Source organism: Vespa velutina, chromosome 6, assembly GCF_912470025.1.
Source record: "Vespa velutina chromosome 6, iVesVel2.1, whole genome shotgun sequence".
Taxonomy (NCBI): domain Eukaryota; kingdom Metazoa; phylum Arthropoda; class Insecta; order Hymenoptera; family Vespidae; genus Vespa; species Vespa velutina.
The window spans coordinates 5,256,223-5,269,612 of record NC_062193.1 but is presented as its reverse complement, the minus strand read 5'-3'; the positions used below and the strand labels follow the sequence as shown (position 1 = coordinate 5,269,612).

The following is a 13,390-nucleotide window of genomic DNA, read 5'->3' as shown; positions in this document are numbered from 1 at the left end:
GAAATAAATGATCGATATGAAATAAGATAATGGAAATTCGAATCGTTCCAAAATTTGTTGTACACGTAACACCAATGTCAAATACGATACAACGATCGTGGTTACGTCGTCGTACCGATAAAAGTTCGCTCGATGATCGACAAAAACACAGGACGACCTATCGGAGTCGCGTACGTACGGAAACGTTATCGCGTTCTGTACCCGCAGCGATAAAGGTGCCGCGAAAAGAGAGGTGCTAAACGTTAACCGTGCGAGAGTATAAGTACCTAAGTACATACCTGCGTATCTTTCCACTCGGCCACGTTTTTCCAGGAAAAAGAGAAAAAAAAAAGAGAAAGAGAGAGAGAGAGAGAGAGAGAGAGAGATAAAGAGAGAGAGAGAGAGAGAGAGAGACAGAGAGAAAGAGAGAGAGAGAGAGAGAGAGAGACAGAGAGAAAGAGAGAGAGAGAGAGAGAGACTGGAAATGCGGAAATGGGGGAAGTATATAAAAGCAGAGAGGGAGAGGAAGAGGGAGAAGGAGAGGAAAGAGGAGAAAGAGAGGGAGAAGGAGAGGAAAGAGGAGAGAGAGAGAGAGAGAGAATCGCAACGATTATCGCAATCGTTCGAGACAGGATGGACGACGTTCGTGCAAGCAAACTCGACTAATGATGCTTTACATAACGCACGAGAAAACGTTCAGAAAGGCTCCCGAGTGCTTGTGCATAAATAAATAAATAAATAAATAAATAAATAATAAATAAATAAAAAAGAAAAATTAAATTAAATTTAATTAAATTTAATTAAATTAAATCAAACTGAAAGTTGGCTAGTTCATGTCTACCTATATACGTAATATATATGCATATGTATACGGAGTGGTAATAAAAATACATAAGGCTATGGAAAGGGATGTTTAGAGAATAGAATATTTTCGAACATAAAAATCGAGGCTATATATATATACACATACATACATAAAGCAAACCCTCGATTCATTTTGTTAAGTGTAATCACCTGGATACCTGATAGACCTTCTCCAATCGAAATAGAAAAGGCTTGACATATATGCATATATATATAGTCTGTGACGTTCGCACAGATCTTCAAAAAAAAAAAAAAAAAAAAAAAATCTCTGGTTTCATCCATTGTATTTTCGAGTATGAACGGGAGAATGTTTACATACCACTATAGAAATAAAGGTTTCGATGTTAAAAAACTACAAAGTAAAAAAGAAAAGATAAGAAAAGAAAAAAAAAATGAAAAAAGAGAAAAAGAAAATGGGTGAGTAAAATGATCAGTTAAAAGAAGTCTCGTTTCTTTTTGTTGAAACGATGCGCGAACGTGCAAGCGATTCTTGGTTGTTCTCCACTGTTAAGTACGTACTACGTATATATACATATATATATATATATATATGTATACGTACATGCACATATATATGCTCGTAACGAGAAAGAGAGAAAGACAGACGATCGTTCGAACTCCTTTCGGCTGCTGGCACTGGTACTGGTACTGGTGCCGTTGTTGCTGTTACTGTTGCCACCACCTCCGCCACCACCTCCGCCACCATCTCCGCCACCACCTCCGCCACCATCTCCACCGTCGCTTCTCGCATGTAAGCGAGATTACTGGTGGCGTCGGTTATCGCAAAACTACGAGCGTGGCTGACGCTGCGTCGCGATTAAGAAGCACCGACGGCTACGGCCGTAAATCGCGAGTGGAAGAAAATAAACGCGCGAACGTTGCTGCGGCGAAACGAACAAACCGATGGATGAACGGACGGATGGATGGACGGATGGACGGTTGGTTGGTTGGTTGGTTGGTTGGTTGGTTGGTTGGTTAGTTGGATGGACAGACGGATGGACGGACGAACGGACGGATGGACGAACGATCGACTGCGTGAAAATTTAATGCTTCCTTCCTTTCTATTTCCTGCTCTCTTAATTTCCATGTATTTTTTTTCTTTTTTCTTCTTCTTTCCATCCCCTTTTTTTTGCTTTTATATATATATATATATATATATATATTTTTTGTTTTAATTCTTTATTTATTTATTTATTTATTTCTTATTTTCTATAATTGAATCAATTGTTATGAAAGTACGATATAAGTGCAATCAAATTAAAAAAAAAAGGAAAAAAAAAGAAGAAAAGAATAGAAAAAAAAAGTAAATCATTGCCATACGCATTACGTAATAAACTGTTTTTTTTTTTTTTTTAATTATTATTATTACTATTATTGTTAATTTTGTAACTTAGATCACACTTTCGTGATCAACGGTCGCTCATGTACACGATAATTCTATATAAACGACGATTAAAAATATTTAACCTTTTCGTTCTGTGAAGATTTATACATAAATCCTTGAGAAAATGGACGCTCAAATATAGATTCTTATACAAAACTTTATTTACTCTGTCCCCTTTCTATATAAGACCTAAGAATTTCTAATAAGAATTTCTAATAAGAATTTCGAAATGCCCCGTATGTTATTGTTATATTGTAGACTGGTTTAGCGTAAATAAGTTTCAATTTATTTATTCGTCGAACATGAAATATTTAAATAGCTCTTAAATTATATAAATCTATATATAATTATTATATAAAAAGTATATATATATATATATATATATGTATATATATAGTATTCTATATATATAGTTATAATGGTAAAAAATAAATAATAGTAATAAATGAAATAAAATTTTTTAGACATATTTTACAATTCATCTGGCACCGTTCGTACGATATAAAATTTATAAATAATTAGTCTTAAATGGCATATACACGGTATTGTAATCTATATGTATGTATATACAATTAGACATACATATATATAATATGAATATTTTTAGTTCAAAAATTAATGATAATAATAAGATCGATAAATAGAAAGAAAGTTTTAAGAAATATATATTCTTGTTATCGTTTGTACTCACCCAACATACGGTTTGTTCTATATCGATGAGAGCCATTATTAGCAAAGCGTCATTAAATCGAGAAAATATGTTGCTCTTGATCACCATACAAATGATTCTTCTGTATTCCTTGTCACGTATAGCACGAAGGAGTAGTAATACCAGGACGTATGCACTAGTGATGTAACAAAAAAAAAAGAAAAAGAAAAATAGAAACGATGTAAAGATCGTAAGTACGTATTTTTTTCTATACAAACAGGTGTACGCATTTGTAGCGTATTTTTTAACAAACCTAACCTTACTTTATAACAAAGCTAACCTAAGTTACAAAACGCGTAACACTTTATGCATATAAAAAAAAAACATATATATACACATTGATTCTCTTCGTCAATATTGTCCCTTGAATTTTATCTATTTTTCTATTTGATTGAACACTAATTGAAGATCTTCAAGAAACTATGATCAACGACAATTGATAAAATAAAAGAATTATTCTACGGATAACATCACCGAACGTGATTTATTACGATCGAAACTAATTCTTCTATCGATGCGCCATCTGTCGTTGATTATTTATATTATACGACTCCTGGATTATATAACATTCTTTCCTTAAAAATAAAACGTTTCTCACGTCTCCATGTGTATTCCTTTAACATAATTAGTAATAAAATAAAATTATACATTATTTACATATCATATCTAGGAATACATAAGTGTTCGATACATATGTATTAAAAAAATATATCGTCACACGCTAAATATTATAAATTCAAAAAGAAAATCACTCTCTCACTCTCTCACTCTCTCACTCTCTCACTCTCTCACTCTCTTACTCTCACTCTCTCTTTCTCACTTATTCTCGTAATTCGACGATTATCCGATTTAATTTTGAAGAAATAATAAAGCTAAGCATATTTAAAAGATATCTTGAAAACCAACGATACATAAAATTAATATCTATAAATGAAATTTTCTTGTAAAGCGAAAAGTAATATCGTATCGTCTTTGTCCTTTTTATACGATGCGTCCTCGAGTGTTGCTAAATTTCTACTGATCGAGAAAGCAGATCACGCGGAGATCAAAATTTTATGTTGTTTACCTCAGATACCTAAATATCCGGATACAGTATGTATACAGAAAAGAAGACACGGAGTCAAGGCAAAATATACAATAAATATTATCACCAGAATTTACGTAATAGATATATACTTTTAGCTATCCACTGCAATCTATAATTACTGTTAATGATTTCGATAATCGAAAGCAATAATTTCGATAATCGTAATATCGTACCAACCACACGTCATTCATTGGCCATTCTTGTAACTAAAGAAAAAAAAAAAAAAACCATTGCACTCACTTTTTAGTTATTCACAATTTAAAATATTAAAATTCTGGCAATAAATGAATTATTTTATCTTAACAATTATATCTATATCTAAGATTAAAATGATATATGATATGTGTGTGTGTGTGTGTGTGTGTGTATCAACGTGTTTATAACAATAATAAAAATATACGAAAAATTCGAGAGAAAAGTAGAAATTGAGAATCACTTATATGATATAATCAGGACAATTTTATTCTTAAATATTATTCGATAGGTTTTTTCTTTTTCTTCCTTTTTTTTATTCTTTTTTAATTGATCAGAGGATTTATAAAAGAAAAAGTATCTTTAGTTTTTCTTACCGGTGTGATCCAAGTAGGTGAAAAGTTTTCTACGAACGCGTTCATACGGCACTTTCGGAAAGTGAAGAGAGAGCGAAAAAGAATGAGTGAGAGAGAGAAAGAGAGAGAGAGAGAGAGAGAGAGAGAGAGAGAGAGAGAGAGAAAGGAGATGGACGATGGAACGACGCCACGATGACGACGACGACGACGAAGGGGCAAACTTTCAAGCAAAGTCACGTCTCGGTGTGCTCGAGAATAAGAGGGTACAGAGCCACGAAGAAGGCTCTTCTTGAAGCAAACTTTACGGGCTCGTAAAGCGAACAGTGAAGCGATGAGATATGACGCCATACGCTTTTGTCCATTGGTCCATTTCCGTTCCACTCCGATTCCGTTTTGTTTCTCTCCGGTTCCAATCGCGTTTCTATATCAATGACAAAAGATCCACGTTTCCTAGTTAGGCGCAATTTTTAAATGAACAAAAATTATCGAACTGAATTATCGACGAGCGTACTATTTTACATACTTCATTTTCTTTTTTCTTTTCTCTTTTTTTTTTTTTTTTTATTATTAAAAATCAATAAATTATAACGAAGTAATAATAATAATAATAATAATAATAATAATAATAATGATAATAATAATAATAATAAGATAAAAAAGAAATTATAACAATAAAGTTCTCCTACGATATAAATATGAATAGATGTAATATGAAGAAACAAAAAAACAAAACAAACATAGAAAATGTGCAGCATTGATAGAACATTAAATATAAATCATTTATTCTCAATTGTCGACAGCTCGTTTTCACGGTAAATTTATTAAAAGAGCACACTTCGTGTGCGAACTCTTTTTCTCTTTTCTTTCTTTCTTTTTTCTTTTTTCTCCCTTTCTTTTCTCTCTCTCTCTCTCTTTTTTTTTCTTTTTTGTTTTTTTTTCCTTCTTTCTCTTAACAAACCAGATCGGAACGAACGTGGCAGTAGTCTAGAAGTACTCCAGAACGCGCAAACTTCTCCAACACCGGATTCGGTTATTGCTTTATTTTGAACTAGCGAACCATAAAAGCTCGGGATCGTAGAGAGCCAGGCAACGTCTCGAAACGAGCCCGTAGAAGTTTAGTCGAACGTGCTGTGCGCGCGTGAGTCGATATTTTAGCCGTCAGCAAAACTCGCGGCCCCAGCACGCACCCACACGCGAACGTGACGCGGGTGCGCGCGCGCGCGCGCGCTCGAACACCCCACGTTTTAATATATATCGCGCGTGGGTTAAAGTTGGAGGCGGATCACCAATTCTGAACGTCGTGTTCCGATTAAGGGGGGAATCGATCTTTGCTACCGTGATGTTTATAATTACAAACGTCACGTATTTTTCTACAATGTGATTGATTTAAAGAAAAAGAAAAAGAAAAAGAAAAAAAGAAAGATTCACGTTTTTAGAAAATTAAAATTAATAAAGTTTTCCAAGTACCTTTCGATTCGGAAAAGAGTAAATGTAAAGAGAAAATTATATATAAAAATCGAAGACCGATCGGTATATTTTGCATCTCTTCGAATAGAAACGTATAGCCACGTAATTAACAAGAGACTTTTTTTTATCGCGACGGGTGTGTGTTATCGTTACGACTATTAAATAAATTACAAGCGGCCGCGAAAATATCGAGTAACGACTAATCTCGTGGCTGGTCGCGGCCCACCGCCGTTAACACGCGCTCACGAATCAGGGATTAAAGAGCAGTCGGCGAAATATTCAATTACGCCGTACTCCCGACAATAATATAGCAAGCAATCTACCGTGGAATTCGTATTAAAACGTTAACGTTCCGATGCCACGTCGATTCTTCTCCGAAGAAAATCATTCGAACAATACCATGGTCAATATAATGAACTGATTTTACAGGACGTAGTAATCCATTTGTTCCGTCATCTTACATGTTCCGCATTGATCATGTTTCAGGTGAGTCGATATCTCGATGCCCCAGACATCATTACGGGCAATACGACGCCGATGGACCCGGCAGTGAAGCAGAGGTTACTTCGTCATCTGGACAGTTGCGTGTCCGAGCTTGATCTAGATCTTGGATCGAGACCTGACAGCGGATTGGGTAGCAGTCCGGGTAGCGTGACGGATCGTGTGACCGGAGCTACGAGTCCTGGTCCTTTGGATCACCACGTGCCACCGACGCCTCATTGCAGTACGGCCTTGAACCCAGCTGGTCTGATAAAGTCCGAGATACCGGAGATGGAGACAGCCAGGCCGGATAGTAGCACGACGGCCGGAGACGAGAACAACAACAGTAGCAGACCGACGTCGGCATTCAGTCAAGTAAATCCAGCTGGTCTGGATCCCCATCACCCTTCCGGTATACCGGTCGATCAAGCCTCAACGTCACAGCAAAATCCGAATATGCTGTCGGTCGTTCAGGTGATACCTTCAAGACTACCTGATGGCCAGGTAGTTTTCCTTCTACCTAGTCACTACGTCCAACTCGCTGCAGCGGCTGCGGCGAACGGCATCAGTATCGGACCGAATCCACCAACTGCAATTTGGGCAGCTACCAACATGTCCTTGCTCAAGGCAACGGATAAACTAGCCAAAAGACCTCACGAAGAGATGCAGGATTGGCAGGAAACCGCGACTGGTGTGAAACCTAGTAAGAGCCCTCGAATGCAAGATCAACCTGAACAGCCTCTTGACTTTACTACCAATTCGAAGAAATTGAAGACAGGCTCGAGGACCTCTATTCACGGTATACCGGGTGTCGAACATCAACAGCAACAGCAACAACAGCAGATACCACCTTCGCGAACGACAACCGACGGTGCGATTGTTCACGAGGAGAGACCCTCTAGTCATGCGGGTAGTGAAATCGCTGTTGGAATGCCATCCCCATCGCAGCTCGGTCAACAGGCCGTTAAGGATGAAGAGAGCATGTGGAGGCCTTGGTAAATCGAATACCTTTGGCCGATCGATCGTCGATCTTATTTGTATATAAATTATACATATATATATATATATATATATATATATATATATGTATATATATATATGTTATATATATATATATCGATGGAGATTCGAGTGAAACAGCTTCGATTCAAGACAACATCCCCTAGTCAAGGAAAAGGCAGACGAGATGGTTTTTCCTTCGCTTGAACGATTTCATCGGAAGGAGCCGAGGATTCGTCGAAATTTTTCTCACGACTCGTTGATACCAACTCGTACAAGAGAAACGTGTAAGTACATATATATGTATGTACATATGTATGTACGTGCGCTAACGCTAGCCGTCTGACGTCAAACTCGAAGTTCTTTCTCTTCTTCGAAGCAGTTTCATGCGATTCCGAATGCCAAAGTAGTAAACGAGGCGAAAAAATTTAACGATCGTAAAAAAGAAAAAAAAAAGAAAGAAAGAAAGAAAGAAAGAAAGAAACGAAAAAAAAAACGAAGAAATTATCTGACGTCTCTGATGGAGCTACCGAATTTTCTCCGATGGAAATAAATATTAAAAACAAAGTTTCGTGCAAAGACTTGTGATTCGATGAAATGACAACGACGATGACGACGACGACGATGACAGCGACGACGACGACGAAGATGATGATAATGATGATGATGATGATGATAATGATAATGACGATGACGATGACGATGATGATGATGAAAATGATGATAATATTCATGATGATGATCATGATAATGATGATAATTATAATGATAATGATGATTATAATGATGATGATGATGATGATGATGATAATGATGATGACGATGATGATGATGATGATAATGATGATGATGATGATGATAATGATGATGATAATGATGATGATGATGATAATGATGATACGTAAAAAACGATAGATACGTATCGTAGAGGCGCGCGTTATGTTAATTATAACAATTAATTGTATGTATGTAAATGAACGATGAAAGAAGTAGTAAAGAGCGATGAATCGAACGTGCGTATGAGTGCGTGCATGTATGCGTGAGTGAAATAAAAAAAAAAAAAAAGAAATACAGATAAAAAGAATGTGGAACGAGTGTGCGAGCATGCGAGCGAGTGAACGAGCGAGTGATACGTTAAATGCGTTTTAAACCGAGACATCGTGTGTACATAATCCCGATCAGAACTATTGCTATTGTCGAGATATAGATTTATTTTGATGTTATCTAGATGTATATGCGTGTATTATTAGCAAGGGACTGCGAGAGAACGAGAGAAAGGGTTTGAAGGTGTGATGGGGTGGGACGAAGTTGGGGCGAGGGATGGAAAGAGGGGAGAAGGGGTGACTTATATGGAGGGGATCTAAGAGAGTGCTGCGAGATAGCGAATAGAGTGAAAGCGTGCGAGATCGTGAAATTACACTTGTAGAGACACCATCATCTCACCACGTAAACTTACGTCTATAATTGCTAAATATCTCTGGAATTCGAATTCCTTATTCAATGTACTTAGACAGGCAGTCAATATAGGCATATATATTGAACTGTATATATCTTAATTATCAGTTTTCATTTCTCTTGATTCCTTCGACCTTATATCCTCGATCAAACGACGATTACACGTAGGAAGCCTACGTAGGATTAGTTGGTGGTATCGAAAAAAAAAAAAAAAAGAAAACATAAAAGAAAAGAAAAAAAAGAAAAAAGAAAAAAGAAAAAAATTAAATAAATACGGTAAGTAAGTAACGAGAAATTTCTTGTTAGCTGCGAAAGATAGGATGATAAATGAATCGAAAATTAATGGATAATATGAAATCTGTTTTAGTCACGTTATCAAAACGTCCCATGCATTCGTCGATCGTATACTGACTCGCGCGCGTTAATTATACAATTTGATCACTTCCGTTTCTCCGTGCGATATATCGAATAACGAAACATCATTCTTAAAGGCTGACTCACGATATTCTTCAACATCGTACATACATAATTTTTCTCTCTTTTTTCTCTCTCTCTCTCTCTCTCTCTCTCTCTTTCTATATCTATATCTTTCTTTTAACGCGTGCGTTTCGTGTGGACGACCTTCGACGAAGCGTCTTTCGGCCGCTACGGAAAAAGACGAGTACGGCAAGGGCAAAGCGCCGATCGTTAATGCCAATCCTTTTCTTTCTTCTTTTCTTTTTCTAGTCATTAAACTTTTTGCCTGGACGTCCTAGAGCCCGCGCGAGTCCTAACGACCGTGCCGCGAGAAACCGATTACCGATCGTTAAGTCCGGCTATTTGCGCCAGAGAGAAAGAGAGAGAGAGAGAGAGAGAGAGAGAGAAATGAGAGGGAGGTGACCGCTCGTAAACCTTTCTTTTTTTTCCTCATGATGTTGCTACGACTATACCACGCTCATATTCTTTCTCGTCGGCTTGACTAAATCGATTGTCAAACATATCGAATCGAATCGAATATCGGATTCAAAGAGAAAAAAAGAAAAAAAAAAAAAAAATAAAACAGAAAAGAAAATTTCAAACGGTAAAATTCATCAATTCCTTCATACGAACAACGTACGACTCCTTTTAATATATATACATATATATATATGAACGCTTCACACAATTAGAGATATTTAAATACGAATTGTATTATTAAATAAAATGATACGATTCAAATATGTGACGCACGTCTATTATATTTACATACACATCTAGGTAGCCGAATTATATAGACCCTATTTTGAGTTCGCATCGATAATCAGATGTAAAATAAATAAATATATATATATATATATATATATATATATATATGTGTGTGTATATATACGTATATATATTTTTATCGAAATATATAGATATAATGACTCGAAAATCCATGAGTTCGAGCAATTTACGTGATCGCTCTCACGCAAAATGACAAGGCTGCATTATTAACGCGCTTGTCGAGCCGGTCGACCATGTGCATGTCCTACGTACATATGTATATATATACATATATACATATATATATATATATACATATGTACTTGTACGCACCAAATCCGGACTTCGATGCGTGCCTCCGACTCGTGACGCGTGTGTGCTCATCGTGACCACAAAAGGACTATATAATTTAGATAGCGTAATTGACTTTGACGATTACGATACGCACGCCCGTCGCCGACACTTTCGATCAAAGGACACTTTGGTTTGATCATCAATGTAAGTAAGTACATCATCGACCAAGTAAATAATCTTTTTGGTTTTATTATTATTATTTTCTTTTTTTTCCATTTTTTCTTCCTTTTCAACCATTTCATTTACGTATATATTTACAAAGATAATATATTTCGTTAAAGTTACTTTTTATTGATCGAAAACGCACGACGAAACAAACGTAAATGGAAATATTTTGGATCGAAGTCGATTAATTTTTGTCGATTGGCTAAATAATCAGCCGATATCGTACCGGTTAGGCGCCCATACAAATCTTAATTTCAATCAATAAAACTTTCGAAAAGAGAATATCTTACTCTATCGTTAATATTTCCTATTACGATATAATTTGGAAGGTAACGTTTTCACAAAAATATACAAATAAATTTGGATAAAAGTCACGTTCTAATGTGGGAATAAACGGAGAAACAAAATGAAGAGAAAAAATAAGAAAGAAATATTTAGATAAAGAATGAAATAGGGAAAAAGAATTGGTGACCATGAAAAGGGCGTGTTTCGTCGTCCACCTTGAAAGATCATTAAAGACGAAGTTATCGAGTTGTAATCAGGGCTGAATTTCACGGTGCTTTTATTTTCTCCCTTGGCAGAACTTTTTGGAAGCCGCTAATTGAGTCATATCATTAGCATACGCCAACGTAAACCGCAATGTAAGCCTGACGTCTTCCGTGCGGCCCTACGATTATCCGGCTATGTTCCTTATTAAAAGCTCGTTATTACGCGCTTTTATATGCGTCGTTGAATCCACTTGTTTCCGGCACGATTCGTTTCTAGCGTTAAATTTTTCCCGGTCTTCTTCGAGGAGTTAGAAACCTTTTTTGTTTATTCTCTTTATCCTCTTTTCCTTTTTGTTTTTTTCGCTTTTTTTTATTTTCTCATCATTAATAAATTCATAACAATGAAAACGATCGTACACGATGATATCTAAATCTTATCGAAAGAAAAATCATACTAACGTAACGATTATAGATTCATTTCATTGGGACGAGTAGAAAAAAAAAAAGAACAAAAAAAACTTTTGCTAATCAAGCTCAGACTAATTAGTTTCACACGCTTACATATTTAAATACATTTAAATACGTACATATATGCATATTTGTGTGTATGTGTGTGTGTGTGTGTGTGTGTGTGTATATTGAAATAGTATGGAACGTAGTCATCGAGTCTCGTTACGGTTTAAGTATCGAGCGTCAAGATCAAGAAGCGAGGAGCCAGTACGATAGAGAAAGGGGGAGACAGGTAGACCGAGAACAGAGGGTGGCAAATTAGAGGGCGGCGAAAATTGATAGGGCCATTGCGTCGGGCCATAGGCGTGGCTCGTGTCCGTCAAACGGACGCAACGTGCACTCGAGGTATCTACCGAATCGACTTGCCAGCACCTGAGACTCTCGTGCCTCTTCGACCCTACCGATACTGAATTATAGACCCTTATACCTTACTATAACAGAGAGCGTACCACGGTAGTAAGTACGAACTTCAAGCTCTCTAGAAAATTATCCCGTCTTACCTTGTGTGACCATCTTTAGATTAAACTATACCTACATTTATACATATATATATATATATATATTAGGATGTAAGTCATTAATTTAAAAGAAAAAAAAAAAAAAGAAAAAATTTATGTGAGCGCCATCGGCATCGTCCGCAAAAGCAAAAGGAAAAGAAGCTTATCGCGTTGGCACTAGCTACCACGAGATAACGATTTCTTCAAGCATGCTCAAGCCAAAGGATAGATAGATAGATAAAGAGAGAGAGAGAGAGAGAGAGAGAGAGAGAGAGAGAGAGAATCGAAAGAGAAAAATACGAATGAAAAGGATAGCCAGTCCGGGAGTGTAGTACAATTCTCTCTTCGTAGAATAATCCAAAGATTCTTCTTCTTGGGCTGATACGACTCTCGAATTTTAATAAAGGTCTTTGCCTGATTTTAAATTCTATTCTGAGGATCCTTTTTTCAAAAGAAAAAAAAAAAAGTAAATCTATATACCCTTTGACCTCGAAGTAATGCCGAAAGATGTATTTAGTCGAGTGTTCTTTTTTTTAGTTACTTTCAAGATAAAAACAAAAATAAGAACATAAAAAAAAAAAGAAAAGAATGATAAAAGGGAGATCATTTAAGTATAATAATAAATGGGCGAGAAATTTGAAAGAATGACTAGCCGTCAAATCGAAGAAACGTTATCGCTGAATTCACTATGTAAAGACGAAAATTGTTTTGCGAATAGTTTCACGAGAGTTGGGATATAATATCGCGGAAAATGGGAACGCAAAGGTGAAACTTTAGCTGGAATTCGGACATGCACCTTTCCGTGCAATTAACCGTCTTTCCTGAACGAGGAGCGAATACGCGTAAACCGACTCCGTCGAGCGGTTTCCCTCGGCTTGCTCGCTTAATTAATTACACCGTGGAATTGAAAATTGCCTCGCGCCTCGTTCGCCTGAGGGTAAAACGTGAGAGAGCAACACTCGCGCGGATAACGAGAATCTGTTTACGGAAAGGTGCCCGCAGGAGTTCCCGTACCGTGGAACCTTTTCTATCAAAAATGCCGCCGTTTGATGGAAGGCGAAGGATAGAAACGAACGATGAAATAAATCGAAAGAGAAAGGATCCCTCGGTGTATAGTTCCTGTTCGCGTTTGTGCATGTTTTCGCTCGAGTATGTTTGTGAATACTATGCTCACACGTTA

The 13,390-nt window shown here is 36.6% G+C and overlaps 1 protein-coding gene and 1 long non-coding RNA gene across 18 annotated transcripts in view; one reads left to right on the top strand and one right to left on the bottom strand.

Annotated features, from left to right (window-relative positions):
• LOC124949950 overlaps positions 1-3,975 on the bottom strand; it is a 118,521-nt gene extending 114,546 nt beyond the window's left edge. For 3 of the 15 annotated variants that reach the window (XR_007101229.1, XR_007101222.1, XR_007101220.1), the window contains exon 1: positions 2,919-3,975. This is a non-coding gene — a long non-coding RNA (uncharacterized LOC124949950). The remainder of the gene's footprint in view (positions 1-2,918) is intronic. The other 12 variants (XR_007101223.1, XR_007101231.1, XR_007101227.1 and 9 more) reach the window with 9 other exon arrangements.
• LOC124949949 (protein hairy) overlaps positions 1-8,001 on the top strand; it is a 17,442-nt gene extending 9,441 nt beyond the window's left edge. For 2 of the 3 annotated variants that reach the window (XM_047495868.1, XM_047495867.1), the window contains one exon: positions 6,525-8,001. In XM_047495868.1, coding sequence (XP_047351824.1) covers positions 6,525-7,517 — 993 coding nt within the window. In that variant the 3' untranslated portion in view covers positions 7,518-8,001. The remainder of the gene's footprint in view (positions 1-6,524) is intronic. The other variant, XM_047495866.1, reaches the window with a different exon arrangement.
• The last annotated feature ends 5,389 nt before the right edge of the window (positions 8,002-13,390 follow it).